This window comes from Astatotilapia calliptera, chromosome 7 (genome assembly GCF_964374335.1).
Source record: "Astatotilapia calliptera chromosome 7, fAstCal68.1, whole genome shotgun sequence".
NCBI classification, from domain to species: domain Eukaryota; kingdom Metazoa; phylum Chordata; class Actinopteri; order Cichliformes; family Cichlidae; genus Astatotilapia; species Astatotilapia calliptera.
The window spans coordinates 39,336,303-39,361,362 of record NC_137428.1 but is presented as its reverse complement, the minus strand read 5'-3'; the positions used below and the strand labels follow the sequence as shown (position 1 = coordinate 39,361,362).

The window sequence follows — 25,060 nt, the reverse complement described above, 5'->3', positions numbered from 1 at the left end:
TGGAATAATCTTCCTCTTCACAAATGGCAATCGACATCAGTGCTGGTTTTTAAATCCAGATTTTTAAATCCTGGCCTTTGACTCAGTGGTTAACTGACTTGTATTTAATTATATTTTATTGTTGTTACTATGTTTATTATTTTATCGTATTTATTATTCTTATTGTGTCTCTTATATTTCTGTTGTTCAGCACTTTGGTCAGCCTTGTGTGTTTTTAAAGTGCTATATAAATAAACTATGATGATGATATGATACACAGCTACTCTTAGACCGCTGCTTATATACAGTTAGGTCCATAAATATTTGGACAGAGACATCACCACAGTGAATTTCAAACAGAACAACACCGATGCAGTTCAAATGCAGACTTTCAGCTTTCATACTTAAGCACTGAAACACTTATTTCCAAAAAGGTAAAAATGTGCGGAACTAAAGCATTTTTACTACAATTTCATAGACTCAAAAGTAATTGGAAAACTTAAATAACTGACTGATGAAAAGCATAATCAGTCCCCTTTAAGCAGCATTTACTTAACTGGGCACATCTGTGTGTAAAGTTTATTACTCGGGTTCATTATTGCAGGCCCCGCTAGATTTATCTGTCTTTATCAGACTTGTACATTTTGGCAGATGATCAGCCAATTTGTTGTAACTCACGTGAGGAAGAAGTCTGCTTTGCTCTTGGAGTTGCTGATGAACTGGAGGTAGCAATTTTCAGAGCAGAGTGACTGCTGATACTCCTGCTCAGTCATTCCTAAAGATCCACGCAGCGTGGCAAACACAGGCCCTGCAAACGTCTCCATTGTGAAGTCCTACACACAAACAGAAATCAAACAGGGAAGCCTTCTGCACAGTAATACATCTGAGAGCTGTCAGAGAAACACACAGGATCCTACCTTATGGATCTGAGTGACCTCCAACCTGAAATCTTCATCTGTCAGTTCATTCTAAAGCATAAAAAGAAACAAAAGCAAGTCACTCAGAAAAACAGGACAACTGACAAAATAGACTTATTAAAAGTTATGTGTGTACAGCAGAGATGGGCACTGTAATCCGATTACTTTTTTCAAGTAACGAGTAAAGTAAGGGATTACTATTGTGAAAACAGTAATTAGATTACCGTTACTTTCCCGTAGGAACGCTGCGTTACTGCGTTACTAAAACTGTGAGTTTTTTGCGAGAATGTCTCATGACAGTGACCTAAGCAAGTGTGACGTTCGTGACAACAGCTGCGTGCAGATCAACAGTGGATAATATATCGAGTGCGGGAGAGAGTATGAGCGTGCAGCGTTTAAAGCGTGGAAGTACTGACCTTACTTTGAGTTTGATTCCATAAAAAGTGACAAAAACATTAGTGTCCGTTGTGCATGGGAAGAAAACTTCTTTTTACAGTGAAAAAACCCCTAAACTTCCAAGCAAGCACCGAGTGCGCTATGACATAGTGGGAAACTCACAGAGAAACTCGCGGATTCTTCCACTGACCGCCGCGGCACACCTGCACCAGGGTAAACCTCCGCCTACCGCACTCCTGCTTTACAGGTGAAAATAGAGCAACAGGACTGCTAGTCTTTGACTTTATTTATTTTCTGCTGTGTTTTACTTGCATCTATTTGAAAGAGTGACTGTAAACACACAAAAAAATTATTTTATGTGCTGGAATGTGCAGAAAATAAGTTTAAATATTAAACAAATTTCTTCCAGTCAGAGAATGTTGCATATAATTAAATTTTTGCTTGATGCATAAAGTTAAAAGATTAAAACTAATAAAACAAGTTTTTAAAAGAGACTTTTCCATTTGATTACATTTTGTATGATGGATTATGCAGAAAAAGTAGAACTGGGCTAAAGATCTATCGCTTTATCACCTATTCAGGTTGTAAATCGTGTTTTTAAAAAGTAACTAAGTAATTAATTACTTTTGAAAATAAGTAATCAGTAAAGTAACGGGATTACTTTTTGGGGGAAGTAATCAGTAATTAGTTACTGATTACTTTTTTCAAGTAACTTGACCAACACTGGTGTACAGTAGTAATGATTGTGTGTATTGTGTGGCAACTGTTAAAGATGGATAAAATATAAGTTAGTTTGTATATATTAGCTTAAAGTTAAAATATTCAAGTGGCTTAGATATCATTATTACTATTTTTATTTATTTATGTTACATTTGTATGTGTTAGTTTTTGGACATGCTGACTACCATTTAAACAGCCCCCCACATCAGGTTCTGCAGGCTGCTTTCATGGCAGTCATGCCGTGAGCCAGCATCCTCTGATCAGGTCTGGGAACAGCTCGGAGCTGTCAAACCGTGCTTGAAGGAAAATTCTTATTGCATACACTAACATTGACAAGAGCCTTGGTATTTGTACTCCTTCGATAATCTCATTCAGTTATTGTCAGGATGCAATTAATCGTACTAACACAGCTTTAAATGGACTATGCACCACACACCCTGCTGTCTGTCCCCCTACTAGCCTGTTTGTTTTAGCGAGTCTATTTGAAAGGAAAATCTACTAGTTTTTGTGTTTATTTAGAATGTCTGTATTACAAATTCTTGTAATATCACCAGCAGATCACCAATGACAATAACTAAACACTGGCCTGTTTTAGCTCACATTTACACCTGTATCCTGTGAGACTTGTGTGCACCAAAGGGCTACAAAAACAAAATGCTGTCATGAGACCCTGTGGATGAAACACAAACAGAGCTGCCACACTTCTACCTGCTGAGCCAGCATATTGTGTTTAAACAGGATTAGGGTGAAGCAGCAGCAAATGGCTGCATCACAGCAGGCACTGCAGAGCTCTCTACGGTTTAAGGTCTTGTTGAGTTTTGGGTGTGTTATTTACACACTTTCACATGAGGAAGGAAAATCACTGCCATTTGTTTAACCTACCATTTTAGATCTCACTTACAGGCTTTAAGAGTATGAGGCAGGCACTCACCACAAAACCAAAAACAAAACAAAACAAAACACAAGCCTTTCAAAATCTGAAAAAAAGAGCACTTTATATTCAGCAGGCTGGACCAGTGTTTTTACATTTTTGTGCCAAATATGTACTGGAGGCAGTATTCCACACCTGGTTTGTGTCTACAACCCATTGCGGAAGGTGCAAGATTGATAAGGAGAGTCCTCAGAATTCAGCGTATATTGCGGGATAGACAGGATCCTTTAGCTCAGCGCGACAGTGTGCTCATTGAGAGATATCGATATTCCCGTGAGGGTATTATTTACTTAACCAACTTGTTGACGAGGGGGTGCAGGACCACCACCTGTCTTTTTTTCCTCTGCCCTTTTCTTGGTTGCTGTTATGAACAAACTAACAGAGTATTACAGGCCAGTATTACCTTGCCAAGAGACGAAAAGCAATCTAAGAGATAAATATTACCATTCTGTAGAATACTCCTGTATTCCACTTTTACTTGTTCCCATGTTCTTGTGGGTCCTGTTGTGGCTCTAATGTGAAAGGGGATATAATATAACATATTATAATATAATATAATGCCATATGATATTGGACAATATAGTGTCATATGATAGATCTACCCTACCGCCTACTGGTGTTGGCCAGAGGGGCCGATGGCGCGATATGGCAGCCTGGCTACAACCGTAGCTGCCTCCACCAGTGTGTGAATGTGGGAGTGAATGAATAGTGGTATCGTACAGCGCTTTGGGTGCCTTGGAAAGCGCTATATAAATCCAATCCATTATTATTATTATTATTATTAAATTACCTACGAGTTTGATTTGTCAGCAACTTTCTGCCAGCCCCTCTCTCCTTGCTTTTGCAGCCTTTGCAGTGTTCCCTTGCGTTTTAATTAAACTCTGAAACTCCTGAAATCCCTCACTCAAGAGTTCTTGCTCTGCTGCTGGAAAATACCGAGCGCGCTCCTTCGACATTTTCGCCGACCAATCAGTGGGTTGCCGATCAATGTTTCTACTATCGATGCGTAGCCCCTTTTACGACACCCAGTGATGTCACATTACTGCGTCCAGCTGTACTAATCGTCAACAGCAGGTGTGTTCGGGGAACCGGATTAGCGAGCTCACGGTTAGCGCGATGGTTTGGTCTTGGATGTGTCATTTGATCTTGGATGTAGTGAGCGACGTACGAAGCACAGGCCCCTGGACAACCCTCCAGCACCTCTGGATTAATATTTTTGTTTTGATGAGATTTTCTTTGTGTGCAAAACTCCTGTCATCACTGTCAGAGCTTGATTTGTGTGTATTTTACTTACTGGACTTGTTCTGGCCTAAAAAGAAATGAATAACAGGGCGAATGTTCCACATCAAACATACACAATGTGTGATCATAAAGTTTTGTAACTTTGCCCGTGGAGCATCTGCAGCTCATTGGCTACTCATCCTAGGTAAGAGTTCAGTAACATTCATACTTTTTACGGACATTACCGAACAACCAAATGGAAAAACCTTTAAGATAAACCTGTAAATGAAAAATAAATGTACAACACTTCATCTGAAAGTCATCGACTTGCAGTTTCACAAAAACACTCTAAGCGATCTAAATAGTCATTGGTCATCAGTGTTGGGTAAGTTACTTTAAAATAGTAACTTAGTTACATTACTAGTTACTTCTCTCAAAAGTAACTCAGTTACTTCAAGTTACTCGTTACTTTCAAAGTAACTAGTTACTAGGGAAAGTAACTTTGGTTTTACTCAGAATTCTCTTGTTAATGTGTTGCTTCCATAACTTTGCCAGTCTTCTAGCTTGCTTACTTGCCACAGTGCACTGTGCCACCTACTAATAGAAAGGAAAAGATAATGTGCACATTTCCACGAGAGAAATGCCACGCCTGGACCGTCGTTGACTGCTGCCATGATTCTAGCCTATGTCACAGTGTCATGTCCGCCTTTTACATCCAACACAAAAACTGCAGTCGTGGTGCTTTCGATTGTACTCAGAACTCGGAAATTCTGCCTTCCAAATAGGAAGATGTAGGTAACACCAGACTGCAGATGAGCTGCATACAGGGCTGGACTGGGACAAATAAATCGTCCCGGGCATTTTGACTAGAGCCCACCATTATAGGAAAAATCATAAAGCCTTTGAATGAAAACAAACGCTGTTGTGACAGTGATGTACACTGTTTTGATGGTATATATGCATCAATCTATCAATCGTTTGTTGTAAGATTCAGATAATTATTTTTTAAAAGCTAGACATTTTAAATGAGAATAAGAAAGAAAAGTATTTCTTTGTGCCCCCCTTTCCCTTTTAATACACCAACACTGAGCAGTGCTGATTTTCTAACACTGGAAAATAACTCAAAATGTTAGAAATAACAAAACTAGTCAGTTTTGTTAACCTTCAAAACTGACTAGGTTACTTTTAAACATATAACACTGTCAAAAGTGTTAATTTAACACTCAACAGTGTTGTATTTAATACTCAGAGGTGTGGACCCATATAGACACTCTCTAGTGTTAATTTAACACTGGAGATTTTGCTGCACAGTTACCAGCTGTCAGCTACCTAAAAAAGGATCCTGGGGTTATTTGTCTCTCAGAAACAGTTCATAACTTCCCTTCAACTCATTCCTGTCACCTAAAAGGTAAACCTGTTTCTCCATCACAGCTCTGATGATTCAGTAAGGACATCTCCTGGTTTCATCTTCATGTTTCCCTCTCACCAGATAACCAAACCATATCATGACCAGCAGCTTTTTTGCAGCTGTGGCTCCAGCAAACATCAGCTGATACTAGAAATTAATATTAAATAAATTCTAACAGCTGATCAAGCTTAAACGTGCTGCTGTTGTTTAGCGCGACATCCGCTGGTTTCCTCTTTGTGGCGCAAAGTGGGCGATAAACAAACAAGAGAGCCGATCAGCTGATCACTGATCAGTTTTCATGATTGAAGTAGAAACGGGAGAGGGAGGGGAGAGAATGAAAGAAGAAGAGGCAGCTGTGCAGCAAAGACACAGAATAACTCCAGCTTTGTGCCTTTTTCATTGTAGCTGAATTACGGGACAAACTGTTCCTTTTCACCTCAATAAGAAACGCGTAATATTTTCTCTGAATACCAGACGGGACGGTTGGCAACTCTAATAACTTATGAACAAAATAAAGTTCAACATCATTAACTTCATAGCACCACCCAGCTGTATAGAAACTCCGTCATGCTAGCACGCAGTAGGGAAAAAGTCAGAATAACGAAAATAAACTCCACCTAAACTTGGTTCATATCTGACCCAGAGAGACTGCAGGTCATAACTTCTTACCTGAAGTTCAGTTCACACTTGGACCGGCGGCCGCCTCGGGTCTCTTTTCCTTCTGCGTCCCTTTTCCTTCATCCACCTGCTGGCCTCCACCACTTGCTAATGTTACTGAATCTGTGGAAGCTCCGCGATAGCCACCACACGAAGTAACGAGTAACGACCCTATCTAAATCCCAGTAACGACTAACGCGTTCCTGATTTTGGCATAATAACTAGTTACCGTGCTCGTTACCACAATAATAACGTAGTTACTGTAACGCGTTACTTAATAACGCGTTAGTCCCAACACTGTTGGTCATGCACCCAACTTCAACCATTACTCTAACCTGAGCCAGTCAAAATGTGTTCTCAGTCTTGTCGATCAGTATATAAAAGTGTACTTGGGTAACACATTAGCAGCAGACTCTTCACTTCCCTGATCTCACTTATTTCTGAAAATTTGGGGAGCAGAATGTAGAACAAACAATGGACCGTGTTTTTTTTTAGGTGACAAAGCACAAAACGACAAACAGAAATCCGAAAATGGGCAAGATGAGGAGGGGAAAAAAAGAGACCTCTAGTCAGAACAGAAAACAAAACACCTCTGTCTATACCTATTCAGGCAACTCTAGCTGACAATAACTTACAAACCTATATAAAAAATACTGATAACATGTGGGTGAAAAGGACCCTTAAAACATGGAGAACTATTATAAAGGAATATAAACTCGAGACCAATATTACAGTTCTTAAATGGTGTGCTTACGACTCAGAGTTCAAACCTAATGAACTGGATTCTAGATTCAAGGACTGGACAGGTAAGGGCATAACAGCCCTGTGCAGTATAATGAAGGATGGAAAATTGTTCAGCTTTGACATGCTTAGAAAAACATTTTCATTAGAAAAAGAAGACTTCTATCGATATCTGCAGTTAAGGCACTATGCCGACACGAAGATGAGAAACGTAACAATGATAAACACACGCTTGATGGAACTGTTTATAAAAAGCTATAACTCAGAAACTATTGATAGAATTGTATCATGTCTCTATAAGGGTCTAATGGATTTGAAACCACATTCGACTTCATATATTAGAACAAAATGGGAGAAGGAAGGAGGGATAAAAATATTAGAGGAAGAATGGACGGCAATATGGAGATATCAGTGGATGTGTACCAGCTCACAAAAGTGGAGGGAATTTGGCTGGAAGTGCCTAATTAGATACTTTATAACACCTTCTCAGAAGTCTCATTATGATGATAACCCCCCTGCTTGTTGGAGGAACTGTGGAAATCAAAGTGCAAATCATTACCATATTTTCTGGGACTGCTCAATCTTGAGGGATTATTGGAGAGAAATACATAATGCCTTACAGGATATCTTTAAACGTGAAATACCTCTCGAGAGTAAGACTATGTTCTTTGGATATATACCTCAGGAATGGCCTAAATATGATAAACATTTAATAAATATTTTATTGGTGGCCTGTAAAAAGAATATCACCAGAAAATGGTTATCCCCAGAGAGCCCAAACATAAGTACATGGATGGAAATCACAATGGAAATTTATAACATGGAAAAAATAACAGCTTCTGTTAACCACAAGCTGGAGAAATTTACATCATATTGGGAAAACTGGGTTAAATATATCACGCCTCATAGGCCAGATTTTACTATTACAAACCAATAATTATGATGTATGTATATATATTTATAGGATCACCCCATACCAACACATCCGTGTTTTTTTTTTTTTTTTGTTTTTTGTTTTTTGTTTTTTTTTTTTTTGTTTTTTGTTTCTTTTTTTTTTTTTGTTTTGTTTTTTTTCTCTTTTCTTAGGTTTGTTAGTTTTGTTTTTTGTTTTTTATATTTTCGGATTATGTGATGGTTTCAATTACTTCTATCGTTGTAAGTATTCTTCCCTTATGACTTGGATGTAAATTAAAATACTATTTCAGTATTTAAGGCAGATAACCTAAGTATGAAGAATGCTTACATGATGTACATACTGTGAATGCCTGCTTTTGAAACCTTAATAAAAATATGAATTAAAAAAAAAAAAAGAAAACAAAACACCTCCTCTGCACAAAGAGCACGTAAATGTCCACATCACAACATCATGAAGCACGTGATAAGCAACAGGGGTGGATAAGGGGTGCAACAGGGGTGGGTAATCATAAAGTAAAAACAGAAACGAAAGGCTCAAAAAATGTCTCATGAAATAAAGCACTAACACTACCAGAAAAAATGCAATCAAGATTTGCCCTGAACTTCTTAAACCCCTGGATGTTATAGGGCTGACTTGGTTGCCATTCCTCTGCAGCATTGCTCAGCGATCTGGGGCTGCACCTCTGGATTAGCCCATCGTTAAAAAGGGGGACACAAGGGTCTGCTCAGGGAAAGTCTGTTCCAGGCTACTGGAAAGTAGAGTTTGTGTATTGGTCAAAGCTTGGATGCAGAAGAAATAATGTGGTTTTGGTCCTGGTTGAGGAACACTGGACCCACTCTTCATCCTCTTGAGAATGTTCAAGTATGCTTGGGGGTTTGTCCAGCTAGTCTGTATGTGGTTTTTTGGACTTGATCGTGTCCCTCGGGGTATCCTGTGGAAGGTGCTTTAGCAGTAATGGGTGTCTGGCCCTTTCAACAGTGTAAAACTGTAGCTAGGGCTTGGTCACATTGCCGGTAATAAATTGGACTTGCTCCCAGTGGGTGGTGGACACCACCAGGGCTGTCCTTTGTCAATGACTGTCAATAATTTTTATGGACATAATTTACAAGCAGAGCCAAGTGGAGGAAGGGTTCTACTTTGGTGGCTACAGAATCTCATCTCTGCTTTTCATGGACAATGTGGTCTGTGGGCTTCATCAGGCAGTGGTCTCCAGTTCGTCATAACTTAAGATGTAGCAAGGAACGGCTTTTAACCCCACAACATAGGCTTCCATGTAACAGGAGCTCCCGAGAAATATAATTACACCTCGGGTCAACATAGCTTACAATGACTGAAAGGCATGAAGGGTTAAGAGGGGTTCAGTTTATGTCATAAGTTAGGATGTAGATTTCTTGCAGAAGTCTAAATCAAGCTTGAATTTGAAGTGGTGAAAGTAAGAGTTAGCACTTTCACAGAAAGATGAGACAGAGGGAGGAAGAGATGTTGACACACCAGGATACATTGAAGAAACAAAGAATCCATCTACGCTGTAAAAAAAAAAGTAAAATAAAAGTATTTTACGCTGTATTTTACAGTTTTGTACAGTTTTTCTAGAATATCCTTAAATTCACATAAATAGACTGTGATTTTAGATTTCAAATGTAAAATAACATAAAATCACTGTAAATGTAATAAAACATAATTTTCTTGTTTTTTAAATATATTTGTCTGTACATATGCATATTTAGATTGTTAAAATACATTCACAAATGTATCATAATTTCACAAATGTTGGTCTGTTATTTGACAGATTGAACTGTTAAATTCAAATGTAATACTATGGAAAAATATATAAAATGATTCTAATAAACTTTTTTTACATCGCGTAATGTTATTTAGGGCGATTGTGGCTCAAGAGTTGGCAGTTCGTCTTGTAATCAGAAGGTTGCCGGTTCGAGCCCCAGCTCGGACAGTCTCGGTCGTTGTGTCCTTGGGCAAGACACCAGCTACTGGTGATGGCCAGAGGGGCCGATGGCGCGATATGACAGCCTTGCTTCTGTCAGTCTGCCCCAGGGCAGCTGTGGCTACAACTGTAGCTGCCTCCACCAATGTGAGAGTGAATGAATTGTAAAGCGCTTTGAGGGTCTCAAAAAGCGCTATATAAATGAAATCCATTATCATTTAAACCAACTGTTAACTGCATATTTCTGTACATTTAAGTATTATTATTCATATTGCCGCATTCATTGACCTTGTTTATAGGTAATTTCATTGTTTAATCACATTAAAATGTCCCTAATTTAATGTTTAATAGAACTTGAAACAGGCAAAATCCCATGTAAAATTAGGGCAACAAACTGCATTGTCATTACTGAAAATAACCGTATTTTCATGAGAAAGTTATTTTATGTTATTTTACGGTGTTATTTTGGCACCCCAGCTGCCGGAATATTACTGTTTTTTTAAGATTTTTTTTTTTACAGTGTAATAGAAACAAAGACAGGAAACAAAAATAAAACTCACCTCTAGACTAATCATAAAGTAAAAATAGGAATCAAAGTCTCAAAAATTTCACTAGAAATAAAGCGCTCATAATCAACATCAATCAACATAGGAACCCAGAAACCAGAAGTTCAAAACTTTAAACATTCAGAGTCATAATAAAACCTTCACAGAAGTCCAAACTCAAATATATTCACTGGAAATTCAAAACTATGAGGAACAGGACTCTGGACGCCAACTCAGACATAAAATAGAACTTAAGTTTTACTCTTCTCATTTCACATTTTCCATTTATTCCTTTTTTAATATCCTAGTTACTCTCACAGTCACAGTCCTTCTTTCCATAAACCGTCAGTCTGACCAGCCTGCCCTGCTGCTTTAAAAAACATACTGAAATTCAGTATGAGTGCAGGGTATCCAGTGATGAAAGTTATTACATTTACATGAATATCATCACGTAAATATTCTGATATTTATGTTCACATTTTCCATTCTTGAATTTAACAGATTCTTTCTGTTGTAAAATCATGTTTTGTTTTGTTTTTTTTTACCAACTAAAGCTTATTTCTAAGGTCAAACCTTATATTTTAATAATTTTGAGAGTGTTATACCTGCTTTTATTTGAGCTCAACCCATTTAGGATTGATTTTAAGGCTTTCCTGTATGTTTTTAAATCCTTTAACCACCACCATAGTCATAGAAAGAATTGTAGGTATTTAGGTTGCATGATCTCATACATTTTTCTGACCATTTAGACATATTTATCAAAGCATTTAGGCTTGTGTGTAAGACTTTTTGGAGTAGCTTTTATTTTATTGTATAAAATAGCTTCAAAAGATTGGATTGGAGAAATACACTCAGTAGTTCCCACTCCTACACTTTAAATATAGCAATTCCCACTTAAAGTGTATTTTCTCAACCAACAGATATGACCACAAGTCATGACTGTGGCTTCTAAACACCAGTGTTGGGAAGGTTACTTTTAAAATGTATTCCACTACAGATTACAGGATACATGTCCCAAAATGTATTTTTTTAACGTATTCCGTTACGTTACTCAATGAGAGTATAACGTATTCTGAATACTTTGGATTACCTATTATATTATTGTGTTTTTTACAACTACATGAATGTACTATTGATGTGTGATTTATTACTATTACAGAAGGTTACTCGCCATACCAATACCAACTACATTTTTAAATCTTAATATAAAATGAGTAACAGTAGGGTGGACATTAGGTAAGGCTGCACTTTTTGCAGCAATCTCGTAAAAATATTCCGCGCGTATATAAAACAGGTCCGCGGCTCTGAACTGTAGTAAAGGGACCTCTGGCTAATACAAGTGAGTTAACCACTGAGTCAAAGGCCAGCGAATAAAAATGCGTTTTTAATCTGGATTTAAAAACCAGCACTGATGTTGATTGCCATTTGTGAAGAGGAAGATTATTCCAAAGCTTTGGAGCCACAATAGAGAACGCTTAGTCTCCTCTCAGTGTCAGCCATGATTTGGGGACTGGGAGGAACAGCTGCTCGGTTGACCGGAGCGAACGAGTGGGGACATAGGGCTTCAGCAAATCAGACAAATATGCAGATGCCAGACCATTTAAGGGTTTAAAAACCAGTAAAAGGGAGTTTAAAATGAATCCTAAATTCAATTGGATGTCCTAAAATGTACACCGTAGTCGGGTTCCGTGTCGGGCTCGTAGCCGAAAACTAGCTTTACTTTGTTGTCTGGGTCAACTTTGCTAGCGAGAGACAGAGAGAGGCGTTGAAAGGCTGCTCCAAGGGAACTTATTGTTTCGGAGGAAAACACGAACACAGTGTACAGGGAGTGCAGAATTATTAGGCAAATGAGTATTTTGTCCACATCATCCTCTTCATGCATGTTGTCTTACTCCAAGCTGTATAGGCTCGAAAGCCTACTACCAATTAAGCATATTAGGTGATGTGCATCTCTGTAATGAGAAGGGGTGTGGTCTAATGACATCAACACCGTATATCAGGTGTGCATAATTATTAGGCAACGTCCTTTGGCAAAATGGGTCAAAAGAAGGACTTGACAGGCTCAGAAAAGTCAAAAATAGTGAGATATCTTGCAGAGGGATGCAGCAGTCTCAAAATTGCAAAGCTTCTGAAGCGTGATCATCAAACAATCAAGCGTTTCATTCAAAATAGTCAACAGGGTCGCAAGAAGCGTGTGGAAAAACCAAGGGGCAAAATATCTGCCCATGAACTGAGAAAAGTCAAGCGTGCAGCTGCCAAGATGCCACTTGCCACCAGTTTGGCCATATTTCAGAGCTGCAACATCACTGGAGTGCCCAAAAGCACAAGGTGTGCAATACTCAGAGACATGGCCAAGGTAAGAAAGGCTGAAAGACGACCACCACTGAACAAGACACACAAGCTGAAACGTCAAGACTGGGCCAAGAAATATCTCAAGACTGGTTTTTCTAAGGTTTTATGGACTGATGAAATGAGAGTGAGTCTTGATGGGCCAGATGGATGGGCCCGTGGCTGGATTGGTAAAGGGCAGAGAGCTCCAGTCCGACTTAGACGCCAGCAAGGTGGAGGTGGAGTACTGGTTTGGGCTGGTATCATCAAAGATGAGCTTGTGGGGCCTTTTCGGGTTGAGGGTGGAGTCAAGCTCAACTCCCAGTCCTACTGCCAGTTTCTGGAAGACACCTTCTTCAAGCAGTGGTACAGGAAGAAGTCTGCATCCTTCAAGAAAAGCATGATTTTCATGCAGGACAATGCTCCATCACACGCGTCCAAGTACTCCACAGCGTGGCTGGCAAGAAAGGTTATAAAAGAAGAAAAACTATTGACATGGCCTCCTTGTTCACCTGGTCTGAACCCCATTGAGAACCTGGGCCATCATCAAATGTGAGATTTACAAGGAGGGAAAACAGTACACCTCTCTGAACAGTGTCTGGGAGGCTGTGTTTGCTGCTGCACGCAATGTTGATGGTGAACAGATGAAAACACTGACAGAATCCATGGATGGCAGGCTTTTGAGTGTCCTTGCAAAGAAAGGTGGCTATATTGGTCGCTGATTTGTTTTTGTTTTGTTTTTGAATGTCAGAAATGTATAATTGTGAATGTGGAGATGTTATATTGGTTTCACTGGTAAAAATCAATAATTGAAAGGGGTATATATTTGTTTTTTGTTAAGTTTCCTAATAATTATGCACAGTAATAGTCACCTGCACACACAGATATCCCCCTAAAATAGCTAAAACTAAAAACAAACTAAAAACTACTTCCACAAACATTCAGCTTTGATATTAATGAGTTTTTTGGGTTCATTGAGAACATGGTTGTTGTTCAATAATAAAATTATTCCTCAAAAATACAACTTGCCTAATAATTCTGCACTCCCTGTAAGAGGACAGCTAACAGAAACTATGACCCACAAAGACCGGAACTTACAGGAACTGCTAAAGAATTGTTGACTGTAGATGGAAATTTCTATAATTTCAGAGATTTTATGTTTCTGTGTCTACTGTTTCCATGAAATGACTTGAAATACTGAAAGTGAGCTAAAAATAAAACACAATAACAGATGAAGACTAACTAAACACATCTGTAACATGGTTGCTCTGCAACCTGTAAACTCAGTTCAATTCAATTAAATGTATTCATATTGCACAAGTAAGCCTGCAGTCAGGGAGCAAAGTGCTCTAATGGGGTGATACAGTAAGGTCATTAAGATAAGATTTTCAGGGCTGAGTAAAATAACTTCAATGCCCTCTTATTCATCAGAGTACATGTTACACAAACATTTTATTCATAGACTGCGGTCTCAGGACATTCACCGTTCCATCAGTTCGTACTGAGCTTGCAAAGAAGACATTAAAGAAGGATTTGAAGCTCATTCAGTTGATTTCAATTGATCAGAGGCAAATTTCATTTCAAAAGACTACCCGATGGAAGATTTGATAAAAGCGAGGTTTTGTGCAAATTGTGCAAAAAGGAGTTTGCATACCACCGAAGCACTTCAACCTTATGGCAGCATCTAAATGCAAAACATGATGCAGCGAGCACAGAAATTGTGAAAGCTGTTAGTGGTAGCTAACAGCTAATTTGTCCTAAACAAATTTGTAGTAACAAAAGGTGTCGGTAGCCAAAACTTGATGAAATGACTGGCTTCAGGACCAAAATTAGTAAGTCAACATCGGACAAACTTACAGATTCTCTTGCAAAATTAATTGCTCTGGACTGTAGACCACTATCAGTGGTAGAAGATAGGGGGTGAGAAAATGTGCTACAGTTAGCATCAGGTGATCCAACTTTCGAAATGCTGTGCCGAAAGACTATTTCCAGTAAAATTCTTTATTTCTGTTTTAGATACCTTTTCAAATTCAAATTCAAATTCAAATTCAAATTTTATTTGTCACACACACACAACCATACACAGTATGACATGGGGGTGAAATGCTTGTAGCTGTACAATGCCCGACCATTAAATGACAGAAGAAAAGTTTTACAATATTTACAATTTACAGTTTACTACAAAAATTTACAAATTAACTTAGGAATTTACAGTAAAGAATGTGCAAATAGCAGAAGAGATTATAAAGATAAGGATTATAAATTATAGGAATTATAGGATTATAGGAAATGTGTGGTGGTGCGTGTGGTGACGTGTGTGAGAGTCCAGTCTTATAGTGACGTGTTTGGGAGAGTCCAGTCCTACACCTGGTTCAGGCCCCGAATAGCCTGGGGGAAGAAGCTCCTCCTCATTGCCTCTGTTTTGGCCTTAAGGGAGCGGAAGCGCTTCCCAGACCTCAACAGTGAGAAGAGTCCATTGTTGGGATGGGAGAGGTCCATCATAATCTTCCTAGCTTTGGACTTGTACCGCTTGGTGTAGATGGACAGCAGGTCAGGGAGCTCTGATTGAATGATGCGTTCTGCCGAGCGCACCACCCTTTGCAGATCTCGTCTGTCCTGCTTGGTGCTGTTCCCAAACCAGGTGCAGATGTTTGCCGTCAGGACGCTCTCGATGGTGCAGGAGTAGAAGTTCTTGAGCGCCTTCAGTGGCAGATGGAAGTCTCTAAGTCTTCTGAGGAAGAAGAGACGCTGACGGGCTTTCTTAACCAGGGTGTTGATGTGACAGGACCATGACAGGTCCTGAGTGATGTGGACACCCAGGTATCGGAAACTGTCCACTCTCTCCACTGGCGTGCCACTGATGATGAGGGGTTTGTAATTCCTCGCCTGCTTTGTAGTGAAGTCCACGATCAGCTCCTTAGTCTTGCTGATGTTTAGGAGGAGGTTATTCTCCTGGCACCAGGTCTCCAGGTTCCTAATCTCCTCCAGGTAGGCCGTCTCGATGTTGTCGGAGATCAGGCCCACAACAGCAGTGTCGTCAGCAAACTTGACAATGGAGGTGGTGTCTGATGTGGCTACACAGTCATAAGTGTACAGTGAGTACAGCAGGGGGCTTAAAACACAGCCCTGAGGCACTCCAGTGCTGAGTGAGATGGAGGGGGAGACTTGTTTTCCCACCCTCACTGATTGGGGTCTGTCTGTGAGGAAGTTGAGGATCCACTGACACAGTGATGAGTCCTAGATCCGTCAACTTGGTGAAAAGCTTAGAGGGAATTATTGTGTTGAATGCTGAACTGTAGTCCACGAACAGCATCCTAACATAATTCCCTCTGCCAGTGTCCAGGTGTCTCAGGGATGTGTGGAGCAGGTGAGATATGGCATCGTCTGTGGAACGATTAGTCCGGTAAGCAAACTGAAGTGAGTCGATGGTGGCAGGAAGTGAAGAAGTGATGTGATCTCTCATCAGTCTTTCAAAACACTTCATCACAATTGAAGTCAGTGCTACTGGACGGTAGTCATTGTGGCAAGCGGGCTGTTGTTTCTTTGGAACAGGGACAATAATGGACTGTTTGAAGCACGTGGGAACCACAGCTTGGGCCAGGGAGAGGTTGAAGATCTCCGTGAACACCGGTGCTAGTTGATCAGCGCAGGCTCTAAGGACCCGGCCAGGGATTGCATCTGGTCCTGCTGCCTTTCTGGTGTTCACCCTCCTGAAGGTGTTCCTCACGGCATGCTCTGTGATGACGAATGCATTTTCTTCACTGGTGCACTCCGAGCGTGCGCAGCCGTTTGTTGTTTTAATTGCTGCGGCGTCGAAGCGAGCATAAAACGTGTTCAGCTCATCAGCCAGTGAAGCATCGGCATTCATCATTGAAGAAGCTGGTCGTTTATAGTCCGTTATAGTCCGCAGTCCTTTCCACAGGCTCCTAGAGTCGCACTGTCGTAGCTGTGACTCTAGTTTTTCCCCGTAGCTCCGCTTTGCCTTTCGGACCGCGCTGCGCACGTTGTAGGACACAGCCTTGTATAGGTCCATATTACCGGAGACAAGCCCTTCATTGTAGGCAGCGGTGAGTGATCTCAGAGCGTCGCGGATGTTTTTATCCACCCACGGCTTCTGGTTGGGAAACGTTCGGATGATAATTCTTTCTGCTGTGTCATCCGCTAGTTTCCCGATAAATCCCACAGCCGCTTCCGTAAACATGTTGATGTCATCAGAGCTGCACCGAAACATGTCCCAGTCTGCGTCATCCAGTGCATCATCCAGTGCGTCCTGCAGCGCGGCCACCGATTGGTCCGTCCAGCGAGCGACCTCCCTCCTGATTGGTGGTTGCTGCTTTAGCCTTTGTTTATAAGCAGGCATGAGGAAGATGGCGGCATGGTCCGATTTTCCAAATGCCGGCAGGGGCTGAGCCTTGTAACAGTTCTTGAACGGGGTGTAGCAGTGGTCTAATGTCCTCGTGCCCCGGGTGGGGCAGTTGATGTGCTGGTGAAGGTTGTGAAATGTCCGTTTGAGATTCACTCTGTTAAAATCTCCCATAACAATGAGTGTGGCATCTTGGTGAAGTGTTTGTTGATGTGTGAGAGCCTCATGTAGCTCACATAAGGCAGTGTTCGAGTCCGCGTGAGGCGGAATGTAAGCAGTGCAGGCAATGACCGCAGTGAATTCCCGAGGGAGATAGAAAGGGCGACACTTAACGATCAAAAGCTCCAGATTGGACGAGCAAGAGCGTGTGAGTGGGGAGATGTTTGTGCTGTCGCACCATCTGTTGTTCACCATCAAACACACTCCACCACCTCTTTTCTTCCCCGACTCCATTGTCCTGTCCATGCGGTAAACCGAAAAGAACCCCGTCGGCTGCACGGCGTGGTCTGGTATCACTGGGTTCAGCCAAGTCTCGGTGAAGCAGAGGAGATTGCAGTCCCGAATGTCTCTCTGGAACTTGATTCTGGCTCTGAGGTCATCAAGCTTGTTCTCGATGGATTGAACATTGGCTAGCAGGATACTGGGCATGGGTGCGCGGTGTGCGCGAGCCCATAGCCTGTTCCTGATGCCGGCTCTTTTACCTCGAGGCCATCGCTTAGGGTCGCGTCCTTTGTTCTCTCTCAGGATCTCCTTTGGCCAGGTTGGGTCCGGAGTTAAACATGGTGAAATGTTCGTGTATTGCAGACCAATAGAAACCAAAGTGTCTCTACTGTAGCGGATTTGTGTGTTTTGCATGATGCCCATGCAAGATTATCGCAGATATAGCAAAAAGTGACGAAAAACTGCAAAAAGTGGAGAAGTTGGGGCAGAGCATCCAGCACGGCAGCCGACCTCACCGGCGCCATTTTAAAACGACAGCCCTGCTAGTATGGAGGAACTACACATGAGCAAACAAGCCTGGGGCAACAGAAAAAGCCACTCATACAGGATGTTTCCACACAGTGGAATTCAACGCTGGATATGGTTTCACATCTACTAAAGAATCAAGAGGCTGTTTTTGCTGTGCTAGACAAACAAAAGCACAAGCTAGTCATTTTAACTCCATCAGAGCTGGTAAAACTCCAAAGCTGGCAACTGTCCTTGAGCCATGCAGGTAAATAAAACTATTTTTTAACTTATTGTTACTGTTTCTTCAAAAAGCTTTATAGTTTAGTTATTGTGTAGGTTAATAATTACTTTCTTGAACAGTCTACTACAGGTTTGTGACTGAGCTTCGTGGAGGTGAAACATATGTCTCATGTTCAGTGGTTTTTCCTGCTTTCTGCCTCCTGCATCACACCATGGAGGTCTCTGATGATGACTCAAACTACATGGTGAAATTTAAGACTGCCTTCACAAAGGACCTATCCCAACGTGTAGCTACACTCAACCATCAGTTGTTCAAGATAGCTACTGTGCTTGATACACACTTTAAGGATTTGTGTCTTGCAAGGGGAGAGTGAGAAGAGGTTTGGACCAGCCTTGAGGCCCTGCTGCAGGAACAGTGTAAAGATGCCACCACAAAGGAGCCAGCAAAGACAAAGAGCCTCTTCTCTTAAATAATTTCCCCCAGGGATCAATAAAGTATTCTGATTCTGATTCTCTTCATTGTCCTCGGACCCTGATTCAGATGATGAAGCCCTGCGTAACAGGGTCGAGCAGGGACCCACCAGCAACTGTCTGTCCTGGCCTGCAAGTATTTGATGAGTCCTGCCACTTCTATCTATGCGAACAGGCTAGTTTGTCTAAGTAACTGGCTGAAAGAGACGGCCAATAAATAAGCATGGAGGTATTGTGAGTCCAATGGATTTGTTATTTTTTGCACTAAAACGTTCGATGATCACATTGTTTTAGCCTAATGTACAAAATACTTTTTGGCTAAGGGTACTCAGAGTTTAAAGGTGAACCTGGTCAAATAAACGTTTATGTTTCTGCCTTAGTCTTTTAAAGAAGAAAAACTGCACTTTATGATGACATTTTTATTATTATTATTTAAAGACAATGCCATTTTGAAAATGTACTTAACCTCCTAAGACCCGAACTCTTCCACGGCATGCATTTTTAATTTCTTTTTGATATTTGGGCTGATTGGGGCTTGATGAATGTAAAAAAAAAAGAATTACCAGATTTTTTTTTTTTTTTTTTTTTTTTTTTTTAAACTTTTATTTAACTTTTTTTCCCCAACAAATATAAGACTGGTTCACATCCAAAATAATAACACTACACAGCACTAGAATATTACAACATTATGTCCATAACTGTTGTCCTCTAGGATCCAGTTTATAGGTTACTCCCAGTGCTTCCAGTGGTCTCTTCCATTTGTAAACAAAAATTCGGGAGCTCCCATCAATATAATGTCCCAGCCTGATCAGAGTCATAACTTCAATGATGAGCGACTTCCATAGAGAAATGGAGGGAGGCTCAGCCCCCACCCATCTCAACATAATGCTTTTCCTGGCCAACATTAACAGTGACTGAATTACATGCTCATGTTGTACCAGTGAGACAGGAATATATCCCAATATACACATTAATGGGTTTTCTGTCACCTGATGACCAATGGCTGTACTAATATTGGCGCAAACCTCTTTCCAAAATGACTGAATAATAGCACATTCCCACAAGCAGTGGAATCTAGTGCCCACTCTGACCTTACACTTGAGACAGTTTGGAGATATTCCCATATTATACTTACTATAAATATATGGAGAAATATACACATTGTGCAAAATTTTGTACTGCAATTCTTTAAATCGGTTACAAACAGAGATTTTGGATGGAAGGAGCAAGATTTTGTCCCATGCCTGTATATCTATTTCACATTTAAGCAGCGTCCCCCAAGATTTTCTCAACCATGCCAGTTTATCCTCGATTAGGGCATAAATCTCGGAATAAAACTTTGATACAAAATGTTTATGCTCCCTATTATCCAAAAAAAATTTCTCCAACCGAAAAGAGGCAGTTGAGATTCGTAATGTTTTAGCATTTTTTAACACATAATTTCTCAATTGCAAATACTTATAAAACTCAGTCTTTGACATAGAATACTGGGACTTCAAGGATTCAAATGATTTAAACTCACCATGTTTAAAGAGGTCATAAAACCTCTTTACACCTACTTTATGCCATCCCACAAAGCTTGACCCTATGTTTTGCGGCAGAAGGTCTGGATTATTTATAAACGTTGACAAGATATTAAACGGAAGACTACTGTTAAAAATTTTTCTCAGTTTTCCCCACGTCCACATAGCATTATATATCAGTGGGTTATGCTTTATTACGTGAGGTAAGTCATTTAGACGTTTCCCTAAGAAGTTAACAGGTGAGGATGGTTTACATAATACTTCCTCAATATTTAGCCATGGCACATCAGAATGTTCATGTATCCAGGAAGAAAGAATCCTCGCTTGTATTGAGAGGACATAATTTTCTATGTTTGGCACTCCCCACCCACCCAGATCTTTCGGTAACTGTAGTGTCTCCAATTTAATTTTGGGTTTTCTTCCTGCCCAAATGAAATCCACCATAGCCTTGTTAATTACTTTAATATCTTCTGATTTCAAGATTGCAAACAACATGCCTGTGGGATATAATATTTTCGGTAGGATTACCATTTTAATGAGATTTATTCTTCCCAAAAATGATATCGGAAGTGATCTCCATCTTGTCAGCATCTCCCGAAGATCTTGAACCATTCCATTAATATTTTCTCTATATAAGTGTCCAACATTTGGTGTAACTTTAACTCCCAAATATACAAAACCTGATGGTGCCCAATGAAAGGGTTTAACATATAAAGGTTCATTATCCCCTCCACTACACAAAGTCATTATAACAGATTTATCAAAATTTACTTTGTATCCAGATATAAGACCAAAGTCCTTGATGCACCTAATAAGAACGGGTAAAGAGTTAACCGGGTCAGTCAGTGTCAGAAGAATATCGTCTGCATAAAGCAGAATTTTATGTTGTCTATCCCCAATTTTAACTCCAAGAACACTTGGATTTTGTCTAATGGCCATGGCCAAGGGCTCGATGGCCAAAGCAAATAATAGTGGTGACAATGGGCTACCTTGTGCTGTACCTCTGCTCAGTGAAAATGGGGAAGATAACAAGCCGTTAGTTAACACAGATGCTATTGGCGATTTGTATATGATTTTGATCCACCCCAGAAAGTTTTTTCCAAACCCAAATCTTCTCATTATTTCAAACATATATTCCCATTCAATTCTATCGAATGCCTTTTCGGCATCCATAGAAACAACAACCCCAGGGATCTGATGAAAATTTAAAAAATGAATAATATTAAATAGGCGTCGAGTATTATTATAAGAATTCCTCCCCTTAATAAAACCTGTCTGATCAGCATGCACGATAGAGCACATTACTTTTTCTAGCCTAAGAGCCAGTATCTTTGAAAGTATCTTATTATCAGCACCAAGAAGGCTAATAGGCCTGTAAGATGAGCATGACTCTGGATTTTTATCTTTTTTAGCTATCAATGTTATATTAGCCTGGTACATAGATTCTGGGAGTTTCGATTCTTCAAATGCTTTATTAAAAACCCTTAATAATAAACTATTTAACTTCATTTTCATTACCTTAAAAAATTCTACTGGGAAACCATCTGCCCCAGTACATTTCCCTGACTGGAGTGCAGATATAGCTTTATCCACCTCTATCATTGTTATGGGTGACTCCAGCAGGCTTACCTGATCTTCAGAAAGCTGAGGGAATACTAAGTCGTTTAGGAAGAAGCCTGAGTTAAGCCTTGTTATGTCCATCTCAGATCGATATAGGTTTGTATAGAATTCTCTGAAGCACTCATTAATCTGACGGTTTCCTACTTGTCTTTCACCATTCACATCCACAATAGCTGTGATAAAGGAACTTGATGGAGTATTCCTTGCAAGACGAGCCAGAAAGCGGTTAGGCTTACTAGCTGATTCAAAAAGCCGTTGTCTGGCAAGAAGGACATCTCTTTCAGCCTTTCGCATTATCAAATTACGCAAAGATGTCCTGGCAATATTAAGCTCACTTAATGTTTCAGCTGATTTTGTTACATAGTCTTGTTTCTCCAGCTTTTTGATATTATTCTCGATCTCTAACTGCCTTGTTAATCGTTGCTTCCTTTTATGACTTGTGTATGAAATAATCATACGCAATATGTCTCATGGGTTGAATGGTTAAGACAACAGGAGCGTGGTCAGAGAGACCTATATGACCAATATTTACCTGCTGAACTAACTGACTGATACACTTGGACATAAAAATATAATCTATACGAGATGCTGACAAGTGAGGGTTAGAATGGAAAGTGTACTCCTTAGATAGTGGATTATAGTGTCGCCAAACATCTATAAGGTCAAGCTCATTTATAATTTGCCAAAGGGCTTTGGAGTTTTTGGTCAAGATAGATTGTGGGGGAAATTTATCCATTTTAGGGCATAAAGCACAGTTAAAGTCACCCGCTAATATTATATTAGCACAGTCCATGTCCACTAATTGACTAAATAATACCGTATAAAATTCGCCATCCTGTGCATTCGGCGCATATATATTACCTAGGAGAACAGTTTCCCCATGCAACATCCCTTTAACCAATATATATCTTCCTTCATTGTCCTTGTGAGTGGCTATAACGTTGAAGGGAAGATTTTTGTGTATAAGGGTAATAACCCCCCTTTTATTTGTGGAGTAGGATGAGAAAAAAATTTGACCAACCCATTCTCTACAGTATTTTCTGTGTTCATCATCTGTCAAATGGGTTTCTTGCAAAAACGCAATGTGAGTCAAATCTTTCTTCAGAGAATTTAAAATGGACTTTTTTTTCACCACATTGTTGGACCCTTTAACATTCCAAGTACTTATCTTAACTGACATATAGGAAAAGTAATGTATATATTGTGCTGTTTACATATTTAACCAAATCTACATTTGACCAGTCTGAGCCTATTAACCAAAATAATTGAGCATAAAACAAGAACACTGGTTCCCAGAAAAACCTGAACACAAAGCCTGGAAACCTCAACCCTCCCCAACACAAATAACACAAAATAACAAAAAATAAATTACACATCTAGATGTACCCTACTCTAAAGTACAGCTGTGGGAGGCCACAAACGCGTAACATCCCTGCACTGGAGTCTATGTCAAAAATCAAAGTCTCTATACCTTAGCTCATTATCAATACTTTAATGCTGTAAGCCTCGAGTTTGTAACTTACGTTACAATGACGCTGTCGTGCACCAACAGTTTATTTAGGTCTTGGCAATTTGCTCACATAGTCCTTGACGTCCTGGGTGGTCGCGAGGGAGATGCTGGTGCCATCGGGGTTAAATATTTTAATGATGGCTGGATAAAGGAAGGAATATTTGATCCCCGCCTCTCGGAGAGCTTTACGCGCATTCGCCGACTCCTTTCTCTTTCGAGCCACCTCGGCGGAGAAATCCTGATAGAAGGATACTTTTCCTGCCTCTGTGTTTACGGTACCTTTAGCCCTGGCAGCCTGGAGAATCCTCTGTGTATCGGTGTAGTAATGAAGCCGGACCAGTACTGCACGCGGTCCCTCCGTGCCGGTAAGCCTCATAGGTGGTCCAGTGCGATGGGCTCTGTCGACTGTAATGGCACCCTGTTGAAGGCCCAGGACTTCTGGTATCCATTTTTTAAAAAAGTCCACTGGTGCTCTACCCTCCGCGCCTTCCTTTAACCCGACAATCCTCACGTTCTGCCGCCGGCTCTGATTCTCAAAGCTTTCCAGACGCTCCATGGCCTTCTTAAGCTGGGTCTCGAGAGCGGCAATACGTGGCTCATTTGTAGCCGTGACATCTTCCAAGTCCGAGACCCGCTGCTCCACTGTTTCCATTCTTTCTATCAGATTGTCGAATTTCTCAGTGAGCTCGTTTATTGGCTTTATGACTTCGGATATCTTGATATCCATATACTTAGATATGTTAGAAGTCACCTTGTCCACAATCACGTCATCCCGCAGTGTACTTAGTGCATCCTCAGCGTCGCACATGGTCTCCTTTTCGGGGCAATTGCTAGCTACCAGGTCACTGCTAGCTTTTGCTTTGACTCCACGTTTGCTCATTTCTCTCTTTTTGCTTGATCCAGGGTGTGCGAAAAACTCGTCTAGAGACATTATATAGATATTCGAGGCAACTTGTTGGCAAAAATGAGCTAAAATACCAATATTTTACAGCTGTCCAGTGCAGAGCTCATAAACTCACGTCTGCTCAGCTCGACGCATCACGTGACCTTTTTTTTTTTTTTAAAGAAAAATAAGAGCCACATATGAGGATATTCATTTAAAATTTTGATAAAACAGTACCAGCATAGTGTCCTCGTAAGTGGATATCAGGCCCAAATTGAGTATTTTGGTCTAAATAACCCAAAATGCGATGTCCACATATGTGGACGCCAGGTTAAGGTTAAGGTACTTAAAATAGGACTTTATTTTTAAGTCTGCCCAATTTTGGCCAGGGATATTATTTTTGTTTCTCTGTTTTGAATTGAAATGCAGTTTAAATGCTTTTTATTTAGTTTCTCCCCAGAAATTAAAAGAGCTTGAGTTTACTATATTCATGTCCATGACTATTATTTATTCTGTCGCATACTAAAACCCTTTTAAATTAAAAAAAAATATTTTTGATTTTAATTTAATTAGATTTTAGAGATTACTTATTTACAACGCCTCTTATTAATTACATAAAAATTTTAATCGAGTTTTTACTTTTTAAGTAATGTCTGAAGTTTTTTTTTTTTTTCAAAAGTGATATAATCTAATCAGCCATATGCTGATGATAGTATTGCAACCATGACTTTGACTTCAACATGAAGGGAATGAAAAAAAGAAAAAAAGGATTGTTGAGTGAGGGAGCAGGAACATAGGAAA

At 40.1% G+C, this 25,060-nt stretch overlaps 1 protein-coding gene across 2 annotated transcripts in view; it reads right to left on the bottom strand.

The window, feature by feature from the left end:
• Positions 1-25,060, bottom strand: part of pip5kl1 (phosphatidylinositol-4-phosphate 5-kinase-like 1) — a 65,042-nt gene that overhangs the window by 27,476 nt on the left and 12,506 nt on the right. For both annotated transcript variants that reach the window (XM_026174584.2, XM_080303647.1), the window contains 2 exons: positions 897-947; positions 658-812 (listed from right to left, as the gene is read on the bottom strand). In XM_026174584.2, coding sequence (XP_026030369.1) covers positions 658-812; positions 897-947 — 206 coding nt within the window. The remainder of the gene's footprint in view (positions 1-657; positions 813-896; positions 948-25,060) is intronic.